The 22,141-nt window shown below is 41.7% G+C and overlaps 1 protein-coding gene across 2 annotated transcripts; it reads left to right on the top strand.

Moving 5' to 3' along the window:
• Positions 1-888: 888 nt before the first annotated feature.
• On the top strand, positions 889-17,123 carry LOC147798880 (scavenger receptor cysteine-rich domain-containing group B protein-like). Of its 2 annotated transcripts, none has more exons than XM_087138059.1 (6): positions 889-1,157; positions 8,802-9,125; positions 9,524-9,838; positions 13,512-13,700; positions 14,298-14,435; positions 15,687-17,123. In XM_087138059.1, exons 1-6 carry the CDS (start codon positions 1,094-1,096, stop codon positions 16,019-16,021), a joined length of 1,365 nt encoding a protein of 454 aa, XP_086994185.1. In that variant the 5' UTR covers positions 889-1,093; the 3' UTR covers positions 16,022-17,123. The 2 variants fall into 2 exon arrangements, with proteins under 2 accessions (XP_086994185.1, XP_086994186.1); XM_087138060.1 differs by having other exon boundaries at positions 917-1,157; positions 13,515-13,700.
• The last annotated feature ends 5,018 nt before the right edge of the window (positions 17,124-22,141 follow it).

Genomic DNA, 22,141 nt, shown 5'->3' on the forward strand with positions numbered 1-22,141 from the left:
GATAACTTATCTTCTCACAAGTGTCACTGCTCACGTGTGTTTTAGCAACATATTTCACATCATTGGTTATCTTGATCAATTTTGGATGAACTAATGAAGTAGTGAGAATATTTTCAGCAGTGAGGTAGAAAAAAAATTATCAAATTGGCAACCGCCGCATTGAATGAGCGCGGGTGGCTGACAGAAATTACCCATAATGCACTGCGTTGGCTGTGACTTAGTGTGACGCATTTCCTTCTCTAAAATCTGTGCACTGGGTGACAATGAAAGTTGAAAAATGCCAACTTGACGAATCTGCCAACCGTTTGTCAACAGCAAATTAGCTCATCTACCAAAAAAGGCAGCAGCCAATCAGCAGGAGCCAATGTCAGGCTTGTTTTTACATCGTTAACACCTCCATTATAATGAACGAGTCGGACTTCTTTAATTGGTGGAAATTCCAGTTCTGTCTACTTTGATCGGTGTAAATTCCGTACAGGCCTGAATATTCATGTTGTTAACATGCAATTATGAATAACTATGTATTACCGACGGGGGTCTGCAGTGATTGGCTTATTTGTCAAGTTTGACTTACTGACTGGTGACACACGTACGGCTATTAAAAAAGGGCGCTTTTATAAGAAGTTATGCGAGTGGCTGAGCGCGACGACCGCGCACTGTGTACAGTGAACAGATGGCTCACTGGGGAAAGACTGACGTTAGTCTGACTGGATTCAAGTCTAACGTATTTTGAGACTAGTTTTAATACTCATCACCGGATAATTTCATGGAATGGGACACTACAGCTTCCGATGTGCGATTTCAGCAACCCACTGATGCAAACAAATAACCTCCAGAAGTGGGCATGCGTAATTGAAAAGTCGAGCTGAAACATACGCTGAAAATTGATTTATGTTTCAGCTAAAGGCTGTTGCCTGCGTTCACGATCGTTGACCTGAGCGAGCAAAGAGGTATAGTTTAAAACCAGACAGAAACTCCGATCTATAGCCAGTTGCTCTCTGGGGCGCACTAGGAGAGAGAAACTCCGAGCATAACTTGGTGTAAAGTGTCACTTTTGTGTTGATCATTTGGCGAAGACAGGACCTCCAACACAATGAAGACTCTCACGCTGTTCTTGCTGATCCTTCCAGTGGTGTTTGGACATGGGGGCATACCTGGTAAGTGTTAGAAATGGGGACATGTAGCATTGATATCTATACTAGCCGTTGATAGTGTTGGTTTTCTTAAGTGGGTTGCCAGCAAAGTCCTCCCGCACCAAAGGATCAACGACGTTTCCTGGTATTTTGACTGTACTTTCCTCGAGTTTCTGCGTCCTGCATTTTCCATAAAAATGTACCCTGGGTCATGTTTGATGTTTTTTACATTCATTTGCGGGATTTAATTCGTGTAAATATGTATATATTAAAACAATACTCAGATTTTTTAAAATTACTATATTGTTGTAACATGCAAGACTAAAGAGGATGACCTCTTCCATTGCGATTCCCCAATTGACGCATTTGCCAGCGAAAATGGATATTTTTGGCTTCGTGTGTGTGTGTGGGGGGGATTTAAGGTGCCCCTGTAGACCTATTGCCTTTCTGAAGAATCGAAAGCTCTCACACTTTAAACACAGTACTATCCCCTTTTTTTAGGGGGATCCTTAACAGATAAAAATTTTGACTGTCGTTAAAAAATCCCCGTTTTACCTCTTACCCCAAGCCAGGATTTGTCATTGCCTGGAGAAAGGGTGTGCCAGATGTCTTCCCAAACACTATGTACATTCTGCTCCCCACAAATTGCTGTCAAAAACTGCGCATGACTGAGTCGTTCTCGAGGCTGTCACTGTCGCGTCCAAGCCGAGCTTAGTCCACTAAAATCTACTTTGGAGGACCTTTCGAATCGAGCTACAGCCGATAATGATCGACTCAGACCAATTCTATTCAAAATCCAAATTTGCAGACTCGTACGACTTGACTTGTACCACATTGGCAAACGAGTTGTTCTGCATTCAGGCTGAAGTCTTTATAACGACCAGCGAAAAGCACGTCTGTATGCTGTGCAAATGCTGTGCAAATCTAACATTTCATTCCGTAACGAAGGAAATCTAAATTTCTGACAAATATTATGTGTGTATATATTTCTTGGCTTACCAAGTAGGCTAGTTAACAGAAATATTTCTTATTTTCTGAGACAAGCATCTCTAATTCTTTCAGGCTTGCATGCCAATCCAAAAGTAGAAATATTTCTGTTTCTAATAGAGATACATACATCTATCTTTTAGGAATAAATGCCTGTTTGCGCACCACAATTGTTTTTGTCAACAAAACTACGTCAGTTCAATTTATTTCTTGCAAGAGACATATAAGCAAAACAAACGTGTACAGCCCAGCGAATACATCCACTCGCACTGCTCGTGTGCCAGTGACTAAGCATTAAAGGAAGCGCAGCTGGTGAAGATGTTGTTCTTATGTGAGCGCAAAACTGAAGCTGTCAGTAGTGTTGACGAGTTTTTGAGAAAGTCCTGTCCTTGAGATTCTCCCGCGATTGCTCATGCTAGTCGACGTTTCTTTAATATAGCGTACCTTTACGTCCAGTTTCGAATTCCTTCAGCATTATTATCTTCTCTGGGTGTATCCTTCATTTCCCATTCCCCTGGCTGCCCCCATCAGTTTCCCATATCCACACGCTGTTTGCCTTGGGTTTCTTTGGTTTGGTTTTTTCTGGACATCATGAACAACTAACAGCAATAGCCTAGGCCTATATGCGTCCCTTTAGGTACAGGGTGTCCTAGAAAAACAAATAGGATTCTGTTATAAAGGGTTAATCGGTCCAAGTTGCGAGGTATAACTATGTTTACTATAAAGTAGGAGTAAAGTGCCATGAGGTGTTTTTTGGAATTCCTTTAACTAATCACGATTGTTTTGAAAATGGTATGTCTATTTGTAATGCCTTAGGGTAAGACACCATGATCACATCCAAGATGACCTTTTGAAACACAAGAAATAAGCTGATTAGGGTTTCCATGGTAAGGCCTACGGCTCACATTTCTCATACATGTCCCTTATTAGTTCCCATCGAGAAAAATACCATTTTTAATACTGCTGACCCTGTCGGGATTTCCTATAAGAAAAAAGTGATTACCTGAATAAATTCCTTTGGAAAGAAAGTACCGGTAGTTTGTTGTCCATCTTTTTTACCCTGACAGACCGACCCTCCGTCAAAGTAAAACAGAAAGGAAGAACCGTTGAATTAACAACGGACGTCCTTATGTTAAGACAGTTAAGCCACAGCAAACACTCTTTGCTCAATGGTAAGCTGGGTAATGTCACAAACAGTTGCTAAACAAGTGGCCAAATGGTTCCAAATGTGCATGAATACCATTCACCAATGCATCGCCCTACTGTCTCAAAAGTAAATAGCTATTGTAAAATCAGGCCACACGTCCCACGGAACGAACATCGTTATTCAGACCAAATAAGACAGTAGCATTCTATTTGGCACATTAATCACTTAAAAGGAATATTCACGTTCAGGTTCATTTTTTATTACTATATGTACTTGAATATATGTGGGAAAAATTTTAACGGTACTCTTTGTAATAGTATGGGAGGCCCGACAGAAGCTGGGGCTTGTATCGGCTCTGACCCCAGCAAAGAGAATACAATAAGAACACCAAGGTTGCGTTAAATAAGTGTAGGAGCTTTCTGGAAAGGCATATTCTATGTTAATTTTAATTTGTCATCAACAATGACACTCAAAAATCTAAAGGAATAAACCTTTTCAATTATTATGGATGTTAACATTTTTATCTACTGCTCAGTTAGTAAAAGTAATCAAATGTGTTTTCTTAAAATTCAAGGATAATTTGCAGCAAACAAATTATTCGAACACTTTATTAAGCTCACTATTTATCAAGTCAGCAGCATCAATTAGGTGTTTACCACTGTAGAATGTGTTGCTATCATCTGCAAATAAAGATGGACTTCAGAAGTTGAGTCGAGCTACAAAATGTCGTTAATATAAATAAGAAGTATGATCGGCCCTACGACAGAGCCCCGAGGTACACCACGGGTGATTGATTTGTAATTAGACTTTTTGCTGTGCCAGACAATGAATTGTTTTCTTTTTTTTAAATTTTAAATAATCTTGAAACCACCCCAATGCAATACCACCCTAATGCAATACCTTTGACACCATATCTGTGAAGTTTACTAATTACAATATCATGATCAGTTGTATCAAACGCCTTAGAAAGATCCAAAAAAATACCAATTTAATTTTTTTTTCAAAATATGTTCAAAGGAGAAATATTCTTCATGAAAAGATTTTTTTGTCAAGTTCATCTTGACTCATACTCTTCTTACTCTGAATTTTACTGATAAAGTCATTAAGCTCATTCTGTGTAATTAGACATGAAAATAGGGAATCGGGAAAGTTAAGTCGGGGACAAAGAGAATAATCAGAAGGTGATCACTGAAATTCGATATAAAGGTGGAGAATGGTGTAGTGTTGTTTGTAAAGAGCGATCAATGTTGCTTAATTATGAGTTATTCGGATTGGTTCATCAATTGTAGGACGGGAGATGTTATAAATGAAGACCATTTACTCACCATCCCAGAAACACCATTCCTTAAGGCGGGTGTCGCAAATGGATTTTCGACATGCATTTTCCCAAATCGGTGAAGAATGATTGAAGGAAAGCCATTAAAGTATCCTTTGAAAGCATGTAGCTCTAAGTCTTTGACAAACCATGGTCATTCAACACACAACTTGGTTCAATTCAGCCTTTGTTCTGGTATTGTTGTGTTTCTTTGGGTCGCACTGTATCATGCAATCATGCTAAACTAAAACCAGGCTCTGCAAACTGAGCCTTGCACAGATGCAAATTTCAGTCTGTCAGTCAGCGGTAAATCTGGTATTTTTTTGGAAAGCAGTCGACAACCCCCTAATATCTTGTCACCATCCACTTAATTTGTACCCCCTCCTGCACTTTGGGGGTGAGTGCCCGAGTCCCTTTACATCGTTGTGATTACATTATACACTCGTGTCATTTCGTCCTGATATAGCACTTGCAAAACTTGCACTCTGCAGGCAGTTGCACTCTGCACGCGAAATTTTCGTCACTAAGTTTATTTAGATGCGAATGTCGTTAACCCAGGGATTGATCGTTTTTAGGACACTGCCATCTGCATCATTCTACCATGATTCCGCTTACAGGTTTCGAATCACCCAAAGGATCGGGTGTGCGAGACACCGTGTTTTCCTAAGTTTGAAATTGCCATAAAACGTCAGGCCATGACAGCAATGAACAGATGTCGTGGAAACTTTAGAGAACAATAAATAGCATCTGTGTCAAGTTTCTTACTTGAGAACACAGCCATTCCCGGTTTGATTACGGTAAATAACACTAAACAGTGGTAATTTATAATATTTAAGTCTTGATGACAGGAGTCAGGTACTAATTATGTTCAGTAACAGTACACCCTTCTGAAAGCATGAATGCTTACACTCTTCACAGTAGCCCATCTGTGAGCGTGTTGTAAGTCATATATGAATTACTTTCTCCCTGCAATCAATCCATTGGTACAGGCCGAAATATTTCTTTAGTGGGGGAACAAATGCAAACAGTAATCATGCCCCAGATAAACCGGTTTTTGTGGGGATGGAAGAAGTGTCCAGGATTGTGATGGGATACGCTTATGTCTCAGGTCTACTTATGTTCTGGATCAACCCGGCCGATTCAATAAAAGACTCATGGCGCCTTTCCATAAGCACGTTTTTAGATTGTGTTGCTCACGTTTCACTTTCACGGACACAAAAAATGGACTCCATTGGGGGCCACTCAAATTTTCAATTTTTTTTTATTTTCGGCAATTTTGGAAGTTGGGGGTGGGTGGGTCAAGAAAATAAACTGAAAATCGAAATTCAGTTTTAAATTAAAATCCAGAAAAAATAGTTTTCTGACTTATCTGAAATACATGTAACGTGCTCTCCAGGATCCAAAAATTGCAATCTTTTAACTTCGTTTCCATATACAGATAGTTTGACGTTGCTTTTGCATTATTATGCACACGTGAAACATCATGGAAGGAGGTGGTTTTCACTCTTAGCTTGGAAGCTAGGGGCTTGCAGCGGTGATCAGGCGTATTATATATATACTAGTTGCTAATAACGGAGAAATGTTCATCAGCTTGAATCCAAGACTAACCAGACAGCAGCAAACTGCATTCAAATCTGTTGGCTAGAACTAGGTCTACGTCTCCGTTCTGATAGAAATACATTATGCACGTGCGTGGAGACGCGGTTGACGGTACGGGTAGCCGTATAGATCAGGAGATCCATTTCGAAGCGGATTAGACACGACATGCTGTTCCGTGCGAAATCGATCGCGGTCATTTTATTGCAATTCCAGCCATCATCTCGTCATACCGTGTTGCATGATTATACATTTCTAAACGATTGTTTTTTTTTTAAATTTTGTTTTTCTTTTTCTAATAAAAAAAACAAAAGAACGAAAAGAACACGGTTCCTGCAAGCAAATAAGCAACCTTGCTATAGAGGGATAAGGCACCATTTCAAAATTCTTATCGGGTAGCTGTCGGACAAAACGGTCCGACCCATACATTTATTAACGGTTGGCTCTCAGGTTAAGTGTTCTCAAGTGTCCAATTCCAACTGATAAATGTCTTTTTATTGCATTACTTCCAAGGCTATGTGGTTTCAGTGAAGCAACGCCCCCTCCATTATTCACTCAGCACAAGTCACTGTTAGCGGTCAGATGGCCCTTTCCTATAGTCAACAGGATTTTGAAATGATGCCTAAGCACTGTGTGGAGAATGGAACACGAAAGCATGCATTAAAAAAAATGAGTATACCCTGCCTTGCCTAGACACAAATTTGTTTGCCTCAACAATTTGTTTGTGCAGGTAGAGGTTGTGAAAATCTTGCATAGGTGCAATATTGTAGTTAAGACAGCTAAATAAGACCACATAAGACCATCGCCAGACCCATATGGCTTAACTGGCTAGGTGAAATTCCGAAAATGCCGTCGGGCTATTTTCTTGAAGTTATATTTGGATAAACTTTTGTGTCGCAAAATTTTCTATCAATCATTTTCTATGCACTTACCATATATTTGGGTAACAGTTCGGCACATTTGGTCACCTTTCTGATTATAAAAATGTCTGAAATATTACGGTATAAATTTTTTCTCAACCCTTAACATCAACTGTTCTTGTACATTCCATGTGCATTAAATTGCATTTACTGTACTAAAAACAGAGTTGGGGAAATTCAAAATGGTTGCGTCTGGTTCCTTGCGCTCATACCCCATAGGCCCAATTTGAAAAAAAAATTAAAAGAAGACCGTAAAAATAAAGATTGAAAGAATAGAAACTTATCTTCAACTTTTGGTCCTTTAAGTTTGGATAAGAAAATACTAATACACAGTAGATTACTAATTTGCTATAACTAAGATGCCAATTGCTTACTTCCCGAAGTTTTGAAGCAGAGTGTCTGCTTCCTTATCAGAAGGTAACATGACTACGAATAAGACGACATCCGTGTATTTGGACTAAGAATTCGGTTGTGTTCATGTTCATTCATAACTTCTTTCCAGATTATTTAGCGCAAATTAGGAGATTTTATTGCTCTGTATTGGTTTAATAAAATGTTTAGAGCGGAAAATGAATTTTATGCTCAGTTTGATAAAATAAAGGATAAACGATTGCTTTTCAGATGAATGAACACTCTGTTGTGAGTGAAAATTTTCTTTAGTTTCATTTCGATTATAGCGAGTTGCGTTGTTTGTTTGGATTCTTGTACTATTAATCGCTAATATCTTATCTTATTGAGCAGAGGAGTCGAGTTTTGGAGTAATTCCGGGCAAGTTTTCATGTTTTCGTGGAGTCTAGGATTTTGGAAGCGAAGCCCATATGGTCTACATACTAAAACGGGTTGTGGAAACTGCAGAGGTTTAGGGTCTGGAAAGTGTTTGCCTGGTGGCACTGCTATCTTGGACAGTTTTGCCTGAAAGCTTAGGCTTGATGGCGGACGCAAATATTGAAAACCACTTTTGACTGTCCGCCGCAACAGTTGTATTCCGCTAAAGTTTGGGGAGTCGGGTTGGCGCATGAGGTTGTCTCCTCTCCTTTCGCCTCTGCAGCCTGGGTTGAATTCTCGGCTCGGTCCACATGTGGATCTGCTTTTCAATCTGTACCTGATTCCATAAGATTTACCCAGAACTTTCTTCTCTGGGGTTTTCCTCCTTCCTCTACAACTGTAATAAATGCTTCTCATTGTCTCTTATCTAAGTGAATATGGGTTGTTTGGCTGCTGCCTGAGGCGCCCTAAGGCCTCGTATGCCATTGTCCTCATTGTACAATGCATACATCTGTATGAAATTTGCGCTTTATAAATAATTTCGGTGTGATTTGTCAATAGATGAGGGAGTTGTTAGACCGGTTGGCCCGGACCCTAACACAGGGAGAGTTGATATGATTCAGAACGTTAGCTATAATTCTGGTTCGAGTTTACATGGAACAAAAAGTTGCTCCCCTTTTCTGGCACAAGCGAAACACAAAACACTCTTTGGTTATGTATCAGTGAGATCTCTGATGAGTCATTTATACAACAGGTTGATAGTGGCCAAAAAGGCCAAACATTATGGCCACTGGGAAACATATGACAGTGTTTCTGAACTCCTCAATTGTATCATGTTCTGTTGCTGGAAACAGTTGCTTATTAAATCTCACACTGATATCAAACTGAGAGAATACTGAAAAACAAACACAACTGCAACATTTCTTTGGCATTCTCAGAGCCTGATGTGACCGTGCGTCTTGCTGGCAGTAACCATTACAACGAGGGGCGTGTGGAGGTCTACTACCAAGGCCAATGGGGCACCGTCTGTGATGATGAATGGGATATCAGCGATGCGGACGTCGTCTGCAGGCAACTCGGATTTGCGAGGGCAACACGTGCCGTCAGTGAAGCCGGGTTCGGGGAAGGTACGGGACAGATTCTGCTGGACGATGTGGCCTGTTCAGGACGTGAATCTAGACTGGAACTCTGTGCAAACAGAGGCTGGGGAGTGGAAAACTGTGACCATAGTGAGGATGCAGGAGTGGTTTGCCATGGTTCTAGTAAGTACATGTTTCACCCAGAATTGCAGCTTATGCGTGGAGACGTTATCCACTAGGCTCTATAAAAACTGAAGTTCAGTCGATATAGCATGCTATTGAGAGACATGAAAACGGCAAAAATATAGTGGGCTGAGTAAAAGGGCTTTTCCTTGTTGAACGCATTGTGTTCTTGTATCATTCCTTGTTTAAGGTAATCCGTTATCCCCTAAGTACCATTCCCATGTACTGATCAGCCGGCGTTTTTAGATACCGCACTTTTCACACACATCTGCACCCGATCCGACTACCCACCTGGGTGTGGAAATCTGGAATATATTCTTTTGCGCTTAATTGGTGTTTGATTTTTGAAAGACTGAAAGATCACAAATTCAAACCTTTACTTTTGTTCTCAAAACCAGTCACGGTGCGGCTTGTTGGTGGTGAGAATGACAACGAAGGACGCGTGGAGGTGTACTACCAAGGCCAATGGGGCACCGTCTGTGATGATGAATGGGATATCAGCGATGCTAACGTCGTCTGCAGGCAGCTTGGGTTCGCGGGTGCCGCACGAGCCGTCAGTGAAGCTGAGTTCGGGCAAGGTACAGGACAGATTCTGCTGGACGATGTGGCCTGTACAGGAGATGAATCTAGACTGGAAGACTGTCCGAACAGTGGATGGGGAGTGGAAAACTGTTTTCATTATGAAGACGCAGGAGTGGTTTGCCTCAGTTTTGGTATGTATATGAAGAAGATTGTGGTTTTTAGCATTATGCCACTTGACATGCTGCTGACAGATATGAAAACCGCAACATAAATACGGTATTCAATGAGGAAGATACCAACCTTTCTCATGTTGGGTTGGGGAAAAGGGCTTTTCTGTGAATGCATTATTGCATTATTTTCTGGTATCACTCTTTGTCCTTGTTGAAGGCAATCCCTCACTCTCCAAGTACTTTGCTGATGTACTTAGTTCATGAATTTTTACATTGCATATTTCGAGCGCAAAACTGTCTGTTGCAAAGCGTGGAGAGTACGACTTTGGCACACATCATGCTCACCTGGGTGTATGAGGGTATGATTCCTGGATAGAGGGAAGGTGTCCTGAAAGAATTTACGGCAGAGGAAAAAGTTCTCTTTTTAGTTTTTGTTGTTTTTACGCAAACAAGGCATGATAAAAATCAAACATATACAGTGGAGTAGGCAAACACACTTAGGGGAACCAGTCTCATTTTCCGTCTTTCCCTTATGGTCATACATTTGCCATGACTTGCATGACCACATATAAACCAGTCTGAATTTGATTCAGAACACTGGACGTAATTCTCATTCCTGTTTACATGGATTAACAGATGGACATATTGCAACCTGTGAGGGCCATTGATGTCTATACACAGACTGGATAATGCTTAATAACGAATGCCTGAGAAACTCAAATTCCTACACCGGGGTACTGTTTCTGACACCTTTAAAAGGAATTTTATGTAAATGTCTATTTGCACTGGGCATTCAAGTAATTCTTTTTTTCATTTTTAACGTAAAAGTTATTTAGTAAGTGCTTGAAACTTCTCAAGACTTTAAATTTGATTTGCCCAACGTGTACTAGATACAATAGAGGCCATCATTGAAGGCCTAAGAAATCACTACTGATCTGATCTGCTGCAACATGCCAAGTACAGTGCGGCCCCAAAGGAGAATTTAATCACCAGTGCGGTTTATAGTGACTGGAATGTAAATACATGCTGATGTCCCCTCCGATCCTTCACTGTCACCAGACAGTTGCCTGTCTTTGCATCCTCTGGCCAAGGTGTCTCAATATTTGGTTTAAACAGAATTTATGTGTCTTCATGGAACGGCCCTGCCCTCACCTTACACACCACCGCCTTGATTGTTCCTTTTTGGTATAAGTAAATTTCTCTTCTCCATCCTCACGGTTCACACGCAATCTGTCTTGGAGTCAGTGCCACGAATAAGATTGCCTAGTACTCTGATTGCTGCAGATTTCATCTTAGAGAACTTTGCCTCCAGAATACCCAATGACTGTCTTTGGCATTTGCTTAATGACGTTAATTCCAATAACTGATTCATCCGTGTCACCTGTCGTTACCAGCATTGGTACCTGCAAAGGGCTAGATTGGTCTTCATCTCCATGTTATTGTGAGATCAAAACCCACTGCAACCCATTCATCAAATGGGATTGGAGTCGAATTGACAGCCCTCACATTTAGCTGATGATGGATGGGGAGAGAGGGCACCTTTGGTAGGTATTTCTTGAACCATGAGCGAGAGGGAAGGGAGATCTATGACCCAGCGTCCACGGGCCTTCGTTTGCTGCCCCTTCAAACAATATGTCTCTATGCACCATTTCCCAATGAATAAGCTCACCCACTGGTACTGTTGTGGGGTGTGATGGGCACACACCTTTGCCGTAGCCTTACGTTGTTACTCATTTTTGCCGCTGGGACTCCTAACTGGGGTGGTTAATGGGGACAATCAGGGATGAAATGATCTAACACGCCACGACGAAAGCAGTGGGAGCACTGGTTACCAACCACTTGCTCTTTACATCCCAATCTTTAAGCTACACCCCGAGGACGTGGTATACTCGGCTTGTTGATGGGACTATCTCTCTTTGCTTGAAGAGTACTGGCGAGTGAAGCGACTTGGGTTTTCGATTCCCTTTATACTTTTCATCGGCTGAAGGACTTAGTTTTGTGAGGTTTTGCCTAGGTTTCGGTTGGTCTAGGTTCATCCAGTTGTTGGTGATGCTGTTTGTAAACAGTCAAAGGTTGTGATCCATTCGTCTTTGGAGGAGTTCTGCCTCATGATTGGTTGCTACGTTGAGACTCTCAGGAAGCTTCTTGTTTGTCATGTTTTAGTCCTGGGATACAAATCGTGCTCCTTCGCAGCGGAATCCTGTCTGTAGGGAATGGAGAAACATTGCCCTTACTGTTCAGCTTCATACCTGCCTGCAGTCAGTTCCGAGGAAACAAGCCAGACCTTCTGCTGCAAGTCTGCGCATCTGATAAGGAACTCCAGGGGTTCTCTTCAACTTCTTGCCGTGCTCTGGATAGCTGGTAATACAGTGCCGTTGCGTTGCTCTCCCTATAATGAGGGCCCTAAGCTCGACAGAGGTTCAGAAGATAAAGGCGTTGGCTTGCCCTACAGGTTACTATGCACGAGCGAGGCGGGGCTTATCACACGAGTAACTGGTTCAACCACCTTTCCCTCCTAATTGTAGCCCCTGACGGGCATGCCACTATCTGATGCATGAGAGACAGAAATGTGATCTTGTGTTTCTATCTCGTATATCCAATTTAGCCGAAGATCGTAAATTTCTGATGGAAGACTGGCTCAGTCGTCACATCTACGCTGGGTGTGGAAACATTCTTCTTGCTACAATCTCGTGTTTCCACTGGCTTAACAGTTCCCAATATTTCAGTGGTTCGGGTTGTCGTCAGTGCTTGCAGCATCTTTTGCAGTACGGACAGACCTTCATCTACTTCCACCTCATCACTGCTTAGGTATCTCCAAACATGCTGGAGAAGGGCAGGGGTCGTCGTTGAATCTCCTTCAAGGCCAACCTCAGTGCATAATCTTAGCAGAGATAAACTATCTCTGTTTGCAGACTGTAGGTAGGCATGCACCTCACTGTGAAGATCATCTAGGGATTCAACATTTCAGCAGTGACAAATGGTTTCTGGGGAATAAAATATGCTTTATTATCAGGGGTCTGAACATATCAGTTGCTCCATGGGTTCTGGTCGCATGTCGTCTAGCTTGTAACAGTAATTTAGTGTACAACTTGTGGGCATGATGGTTTTAGTACGAACAACTGCCTGTGTGGTGAATTGCGTTGCTTGTTTGTGTTTGCACTGCTGATCGTTGATATCTTATTGAGGAGCTGAGGAAAAGTACAGGAGTAATTTCGGACGAACCACTAATGGAGAATTGGGCTTTAGTGGAATCGGGGATTGGGGGAAGAAAGTTAGTTCATAGGTTTTGAAAGCGAGCTTTTTTTCTTGAAGAAAAAAAGACAAAACCGATGAAGTGGAAATCCAGAGGTTTATGGCCTGTAAATTTTCCGCCTCGTATCAGCGCTATATCGGACAATTTTGCCCAAATGAATGGGCTTGAACATGGTCAACGCAAGTATCGACACCCAGTTTCGGCTTTCCAGCACAATAATTACAACAAGAAATGTCAAAACTGCAAATGGGATGTATAATCTTTGAGATTTAGATAAGGTACCATTTTTTTCTCCAACAGTTATTGGCTCGGGAAATGGTTTGTCTTTGTTTCACTTAGTCGAGGACCTTGGTATTCTTTATCAATTGTGTACTGTATGTTAATTCATGTGCTAAACAAGCTGACATGAATGAGAGAGCTGTTTCTGGTCTGATTTGTCAGCAGATGTGAATAACGTACGACTAGTTGGCCCGGACCCCAATGTGGGGCGAGTCGAGGTGTACCACAACGGCGTCTGGGGGACCGTTTGCGATGACGACTGGGACATTGACGATGCCAGTGTGGTGTGTAGACAGCTGGGCTTCACTAACGGGGCTGCAAGAGCTGCAAGCGATGCTCAGTTTGGTGAAGGTACACTGATGACGGATTGAATTTAAATTTTCATCGCAGTATATACAGGAACGATATTTAGCTCATCGGGGAACCATGCCGAAGCAAATAATGCACGCCAATGCCTTTAAAAATGCAAGGGCTAGCTGCTTATGCAACGAAAACTATCATTCTGCCTTGAGAAACTTGGACTGTCATTGGTGTTTGCTATGTCCAGCACCTAGAGAGAGGTGATGAATTTAGCACTCTGTCAATGTTACTTATTGTACTCCTGGAGCTATTGCCCACTTATATATCAGATGGGACTATAACTGTTTGGTGGGCATTTCTGGAGAGGCCAGTGCACCTTTGGACATATAAAAATTGCCTAGCCTTAAGTTCCCTGGTGATACACTTGAACACTAGGAGCAGATAATGTGACACAAGAGATTTTATTAAGGCTGTAAATTGTTAAGCGTCAGATTTTTCTCAAATTTTAATGTGAGCAAGGGCTTGTGTTTGGGATAAATATGCAAGACGGTTACCAAGGAAGTTCTTTAAAAGATCTAGTAATGATTTGTGCCTGAGACGAAAGTGAAGGTATCGATGAAAACCATTACAAACATATTTGTTTTGAAGGCACCGGCCCGATCTTCCTGGATGATGTTGCTTGTGCTGGCACAGAGAGCAGACTTGCACATTGCCCAAATCCAGGATGGGAAGTTGAGAACTGTGGCCATAGTGAAGATGCTGGTGTAGTCTGTCTGCCAGATGAAGGTAGGTGAAGGTTTGGAGGCAAGTTGTTTCAAGAAACATGACCAATATTGGCTTTGTAGACAGGTGGTGTATTGCATGAGAGACCCTGTTCTATGCATGCGAACTTGACAACCTTATTTCTAACATATAACTAAATTATATGTCATAATTAAAAATTACAGAGATCGGACATACATAAAAAGTTAGGATAAAAAGGTTACCCCCAAGAATTAAAACTTAAGATGAAATGCCTACAGTGTTTGCTGTTTTTATATGCTAGTAAGGCATGATGAAAAACACGTGCTGGAATATTAAAAGGAGAACACACACATTTGCCACTTTCATTTCCCCAATGGTCATATTGTATCATTTGACATTACATCGTCAATGAAAAAAGTGTTGTATGTTTAATTTGTGCCTACAAAATCGAAAGGAGTTACCATAAAAACGTCTGAAGGCTCAGCTCATGAAAAACTATACTGCAGCGTACGCAACAGAAGTCGTTTTCCTTTAGGCACAACAAGCAAAGCACTATCACCATGTTACAATAGCACATGTTGTATTGCTACCTAAGTTCAATGCACGGATTGACCTTCAACAGTAGAACCACTTTCCAAGTAATGAGCCTCACTTAAGGAATGACTAGTTGAACCACAAGGCCCTTGGGGAGGAAAGCAGGGCTGGACCGGATGGGTCATGAGGCAGCCCACTGGCCTTATAAGGAAAAGTCAGTGTTCATTAATTTGACTAACCCTACCCTCAAATCCAAATGAACCAAACATATTCATGCACGCTGTATTAATATTCAAAGACTAGTAGCTAATACCTAATACGGCAAGGAAACTTGTATGATGGATGAAAAATGGAATGTCCAGCAAATGTATAAAATCCCTATGAGTTCTGGCAATTGGGCAGAGAGCCGCACATCGAGCCAGCCGAATAAACCACATCAACTACAGTACAACTTTGTCTCAAGTCATCCTCTTGTGTCGATTCATATAACCTGTCGGGTTATAGCACGCACAAAAACGCTTTGATTTTGTATCGGTGATATGCCGCTTGCTGATGCATTTACATGCCTAAAACAAGTCGGGAGTGTTCAAGAAGCAGCGAAAAATTGTAGCCACAGGGAAACACGTGGCATGGCAGTGGCCTCCTCTATTGTATCATGTCCTGCTGCTGGATACACTACACTTGTTCATTAATCTCACATTGTTATTAAATTAAGGAGAGAATATTTTTTTTAAATGAAACTTTTTGTGGGTTTCTCAGAGCCTGGTGTGACCGTGCGTCTTGCTGGCAGTAACCATTACAACGAAGGGCGTGTGGAAGTTTACTACCAAGGTGAATGGGGCACTGTCTGTGATGATGAATGGGATATCAGCGATGCTAACGTCGTCTGCAGGCAGCTCGGATTTGCAGGTGCCACGCAAGCTGTCAGTGAAGCCAGGTTCGGGGAAGGTACAGGGCGGATTCTGCTGGACGATGTGGCCTGTACAGGACGTGAATCTAGACTGGAAGTCTGTATAAACAGAGGTTGGGGAGAGGACAACTGTGACCATAGTGAGGATGCAGGAGTGGTTTGTCATTCTGGTACGTACATGTGAAAAGGGGCCTCTCCGTGTTGAATGCATTGTATTTTCCGATCTATCCTTCTTGGAGGCAATCCTCCAAGTGCTTTTTGCTCATGTTCTGACCAACCGACCTTTTTACATTCTGCTTATTTTGAGCACACAAAGATCTGTCCGTTACAAAGTCCGGATAGTATGACCCCCTGACTTCGTATATAAGTACACAGAAATTTACTACACTCTATGAAATGGACAGTTTGCCCTGGTAAAAAAAATAAGCAGTAATATCATTTATTATCAAACAATCTGGGCCCAACGTACTCAACATGCAATATTAAGGGAATAAATATGTACTTCACGTGTCTTAAACGTGCGTTTAAGATCGACTTAGGAGAATAGATGCAACTAATACCCGATCTGAAGGCGATCCCACTTCAAATATCTTGATAATTTCTTCATATATTTCTTCAATATTTCTTCACATTTGAATTAAAAACTTTCATTTAGGACAGCTCCGCTGTATTCTGCTATTAGGAATGAAAAGTTATTGATGTCATAATATGATGTAGCCTTCTGGTTTTGTTTTATTTATTGATTGTTGCCCTGCATTATTTATTGATTGTTTAGGGATTTTATTTACCGTAAACAAGATTTCAACAAGTTCTGTTTTAAAGTTCTGACATTTAAATTTTGAGGTGCATGAGTTTTGTTCTTACGCTAACGACGGTTACTAACTATGGCTTGCTACAAGTTGTTTCACTTTCAAGCTGTAATTAACAATGGAGGACAATAAGGTGTATATGTAACGGAAAACACCGCTAACCGAAAATAACCATGATTTTGTCATTGTCTAATTTCAGAAATTAATTCAAGGGCCTTATTTTCCAGACTGGATAATTATAAAAGTCGCCATTTGTCTAAAAACCATCGTTAAGGGGAGCCAGTGAGTATTGGCCAACAATGTTTTTTTTTCTTCTTGTTGAAATCATTGTTTTGCTTGACGAATTCCTCAGATTGGATCTTCTTAGGTTTATATAATTGTTTTCGAATTGGTTTTCCATTTGGGTTATAGTCTGTGTTTTAATGATGGCTATTTTAGTTTCGAAATAAAGTAGCTGAGGCAATTTGAAATTTAGAATGAGTTTTGAAGGCATGGTTTGTGTGTTTGACAGAAGCTCTCTAACCTTTCAAGGGGCACATCTATCATCACACAGCCCATGGAAATACAAAACATCCTTTGATTTCCTCAAATTCTTGGTTTATTAATTAAAAGTGACAAAATTGAAAAAATGAGTTTAACCCCTCGACAGTTCTTGCTGAATTAGGACATTTCAGGCTATACTTCAGAATTTATGTGTCACATTTTTGGTCTGTACCACCTTTAATAGACAATATCTTTTTAGTAATCAACTACAATTATGAAGGCTGCGTGTTACGGTGACCCAGACGTGGTGATAACGAATACTGATCCACAACTCCAAAGTGAATGCAAACACTTTGCTTAGAGGTACGATTTCAGCATTTAACATACCCACTGGACCTTGGCCGAGTGGAGTGTTTCGGCGTCGATCAGGGCAGTTTATAATTTCACTAGTCCAACTTTCTAACAATTAGCAGGCCTCAGCATTATTTTTTTAACCACTTGTCAACAAGTGGCATTGAAAACTCACTTGCCCGTTGTGTAATTTTTCTTATCCAGGCTATTCTGGCACTTTTTAATGGCATGCTATCACACGCACAAGCCTGATATTGGGATCTGTCTAACTGCGTATAAACGTATGTGCTGAAAAACGTGTGTCAACTAATGGGATTTGGTATCTCTCACAAGAGATTTTAACAAAGCCATGGGTAGGCTGCTTGACACCATGGGGATGAGGTCAATACATGACATGCCTGCTGCATAGAGGCTGTACGCACCATGCATGAAATATTTCACGACAAAATCATACTCAGAATTTATTTAGCGTGTGGATGAGAACAAGACCCAAAAGTAAACTTAACAACTGCTATTTGGTACAGGTAAACCAGATTTTGTCATTTTCACATAGACCATGGATTTTTGTCTTATTTCTGACACAGATCTTGTATAATTATTCAAGGTCCAGTAACACTCTTCAGTTACTAGAACTTTTGGCCTGTGTTTTTTTTTCACGAAATTCGAGCCCTGCAGCCACAACTTTCCCCCAAAGAGTGCTCAAGTAAAGAAGGTAGTCCACATTTCCAAAATGATTCCAGATCCAATTCAAGCGTTCATATACCACTCCACTCATATACCACTCATATGATGGGGAGAGAAATGCGCACCACATTTCCAGTACTTCCACTCCATTTTCATCCCGAGCTTGCGAGCTGTAAGCGATAAAAGGAAGCTAAGACAAATCGAGAAAATCAATAAGTGCCGGCATTGTTGTTCATCTGCATGGCCTCGAATTATGAGCAAGTAGTTTCTCAGCAATTTCAGTTTGTTAACTTTCAAAGGAATTTGAGCCACAATGATGTTTGTCAGTGTTACTGGAACGAAATCATATTTTGATTGAAGTGTTGAGTATTTAGGGCTTTGAAACTTCAAGCAAAATTTGAGTGTGTAACTACAAAGACGGCTGCAGCCATTGTGATACCTACATCTTCACTTCAAATAAGGTAACTAGCCAACTAGTTAGGGCCCCTAGTTCCATTACCCTCCCCTACTTAGGCAACACCTCCCACCACATCCAGCGGATTCTCCACAAGCACGGTATTAAAGTTTTTCACACAGCCCCACTCCAGTTGCATCACCTGCTTACTTCGCACAAGGACCGACAGGACCCCCAGCGCAGACCGGGGGTGTACAGAATTCCTTGCCAATGCGGCAAAGTGTACATCGGCGAGACGGGCAGGGACCTCCCTACCCGAATCAACGAACACAAAGCCCATGGTAGGAAGGGAGAGCTGGAAAAGTCATCAATAATTAAGCACTCTCACACTGAAGACCATCAAATCAACTGGAGCCAAGCTGAACTTATCACCAGCATCGAACGATGGTATCCCCGCCGCATTAGAGAAGCCATGGAAATCATCAAGCACGACACAGTTCCCCAAGACATCGGCTTCAACATCAGCGATATCTGGCGCCCCATCCTCACATCCCAGTCCAATGGGTCTCCTATACCCTAGGACTCCCTAGTTAGGTTTCCCCCTCAGTCAGCCTATGGGTCTTCTATACCCCTTGGCACCCAGCTATTCACTCTCCCACTGCCAACTCCAACTGACACGCTCCGGTAAACACACACACAGGGCATGCAGCCCCAGGATCCAGTGCAGCATCCATTGTTCCCGCCATCACTGTTCCCGCCTTAACGCCTCACCGAGCTAATCCCTACATCTGGATCCCTCTCTACACCATATAACCTCCACTCCCAGTTAGAATCCTGCAGTCTCCTGAAGACGGACAGAGTACACTGTTCGAAACGTCGAGTTATTCCCCGGTTCTTCTCAGAACCACACATACTCAAAGAAGAGATGAATACATGGTGTTACCGCAATCTTTACTATAGATCTAGTTTCTTTCACCATGAAAACCTTTAAGTCTTAAAGGTCTGTTTACATAAACTGCAGCACATGTTTAGCCAATCAGAATGCAATATCGTTCTGAAGGTGACCAAGGATACAGCACTGTCACTTCTTGCCAATTGGTTCTGTCATTTTAGCATGATACATTTAAAACTATAATATATCACTACACAGTTCATGTTGATAGTTAACTTATCAAAGTACCGTACATTTAATGAAGTGAGCCTGTAGCTTCGCTGGCGAGAAATCAACAGCCCATTACGTATGCAAACAACCCCTGAATTGATCGGACATGTGCCGTTGAAAGGTAAAGCTGAAACACAAAAGAGATAACCGAATGATGTTTAACCTATACACGGGTGCCTGGTACGTTCGAGGTGTCAAAAATTACGATTTAAAACTAGTGCAGCGGTTATTTGACTAGACACTCATAAACCATACGGAAAAGCGCTCAGCAACCTGGAGCCCTTATCACAAATTCTGTTATTTACCCAGGGTTACCCATTCACCTGAAAGCGGTTTCCCATGGGATCCTGCAAACATTGTAGTACAGATCGATGTTGTGCTTGCCAGGAACTTTCCTACTGGAAAAATCTGCGCAGACCTTCTTGGCCTTTTTGTGCCTCACTGGTGGACAGGGCTCCCTTTTTGCATGTTGCGGTATCGCCAGGAAGCTGTCCTATTAATGTAGAATGGGGTCATTTGTGCCCCGTTCTTTCTTGGTGTTGGTCTGTTCTTCCGGGGGGGGGAGTGATTAGGAAGAAGGATAATGTTTCCGGCAGGGTATGATGCCCTACAAAGTGTGAGTCTGGGTTTTGTTGAGGTAGTTTGAAATCAAGCATTGGGTAGACTGGACATGGGAATCATGGTTTGAGTATAGGGTGCCCTTACCTCAAGTTAAAGCATGCCGTCCTAGGATTTCCCTACTGGGAAGGCAGGTTGTCCCTCTCCAAATTCAGGAAAAGTCTCGACAGTTCCCGCTGTTCAGTATCTGGCAACTGGTAGTATTCGCAATGTACCCGCAGATCGTGGCACATGAAGTTGGCTAGAGTTTCGAGTTGATAACTTCATGAAGGAACGACAACATTTAGACTACATCACCATTTGTCGGGAGACTGGTGACTTGGTTGCGTTTTCCTTGGCACAGCGTTCTATGTGCGTGTGTGGACACGAGGTCTCACCAGTTCAATCCACACAACTGGAGAATTTCTTCTGCACGTTCCGCTTTGTGTTTTTGACCAGACTCTAGGGCACTTCCTTTCAAGACAAGTGCACCCTTCTTGACGGAATAATCAATCTTCAGTGCTAGTGATGGAACATCGTACTACAGTCTTTCCTGAAGCCAGCAATATCATGTGTTAGGATCGTCCCAGACGCGAAATACGCATTTTTTATTTTATTGTATTCAGCGAAACACCCCTGACAACGTAAATGGTTTCTCTCCCGACACGATCGACTTAACTAAACAATGACTTTCGTTCCAATTTCGCGCGCTCGGGTATTGTAGCCACTAGTATTTTCTCCAAACGCGATCGGGCGTGAATGCTGTGATCAAGAGACGCGTTTTTTCGCGCATTGTAACAACCTTTCAGCCATGGTTATTGTTGAAACGCTGTTGCGTTTTTTGTTCGTGTTGAAGTCCAGATGTACAGCCGTGATTCCCGTTGTCCGTACATACTAAAAGCTTTTCCGATTAGTAAAATTTGAGGTGGTGAGAGAAGAGTGTGACGCAGTACGATTTCGATCGCCCGACGAAAAACATCTTGAGTGTGTGAGCTGAGTGACAGCGTATGGTACCAACTAACCATCTTGAGACCCCTGATGCAGCAGGTGGAGATCGGCCGGTAAATATCGGTTCCGGTTTGATCGGGTCGAAATTGGCAAAATCAGAGCCAATCGATCCTAATTATATTGATCCCGATTTTCTTGCAACGCTCAGCCAGTGTCCATTAATTTGTGTCTTAATAAACACTTTAGATGTTGAAGATGAATGAAGTTGATTTGAGATATACCAAATTATTGTGTTCATGAAAGTTGACCATATTGGCCTTTAAGAAGGAAATGTTAAATATGTAGAAAGTCAGTGTTGTTTGAGAATGAAATGTAGATCGATGCCCTATCAAAGTCACTGCTTGTATTTTGTCGAAAAGTGACAAGAAATCAATGTTGAAGACGTCAGAAGTATTAATTTATCATATGTTAAAATTGTTGGTTGTATTTTTATTACGTTGGCCCTAGAGCTTGTATGTATTTTGCTTAAAATTGTTTGTTCCGATATAGATGGCTGTACCTCTTGTGTTTGAGGCTTTCCTCTCGCAATAGCTAGCGGCTTTCACACGGGAACAACTCTTCGTCCGAACAAGGCAACCAAGGACCTATTTGTCGAGACGTTGTCCAATGAAGGCTAACCTTAATGTACGACCTTTGCACGCCACACGCGAGGGAGTAACCTGCGCTTATTTAACATAATAATTAATCTTTTCGGATAGAACAAGCCCGTGTTTTTGGTAATCTTCTTTTTATGCTGTTCAAAATTAGTTTGGGAACATACAGGCGAAGTTTGACTTCAGGGGAGATCTGACTCTGAATCTAAGAGATTGTTAACTG

Source organism: Acanthaster planci, linkage group LG06, assembly GCF_054643075.1.
Source record: "Acanthaster planci isolate LZ-2023a linkage group LG06, COTS_SCS, whole genome shotgun sequence".
Classification (NCBI taxonomy): domain Eukaryota; kingdom Metazoa; phylum Echinodermata; class Asteroidea; order Valvatida; family Acanthasteridae; genus Acanthaster; species Acanthaster planci.

Excerpts from the sequence above, each read along its gene's own strand:
- LOC147798880 (XM_087138059.1), top strand. The coding sequence starts at position 1,094 with ATGAAGACTCTCACGCTGTTCTTGCTGATCCTTCCAGTGGTGTTTGGA. Across the intron at positions 9,126-9,523 it reads AGTGGTTTGCCATGGTTCTA|TCACGGTGCGGCTTGTTGGT; the intron begins GTAAGTACATGT and ends TCTCAAAACCAG. Across the intron at positions 9,839-13,511 it reads AGTGGTTTGCCTCAGTTTTG|CAGATGTGAATAACGTACGA; the intron begins GTATGTATATGA and ends CTGATTTGTCAG.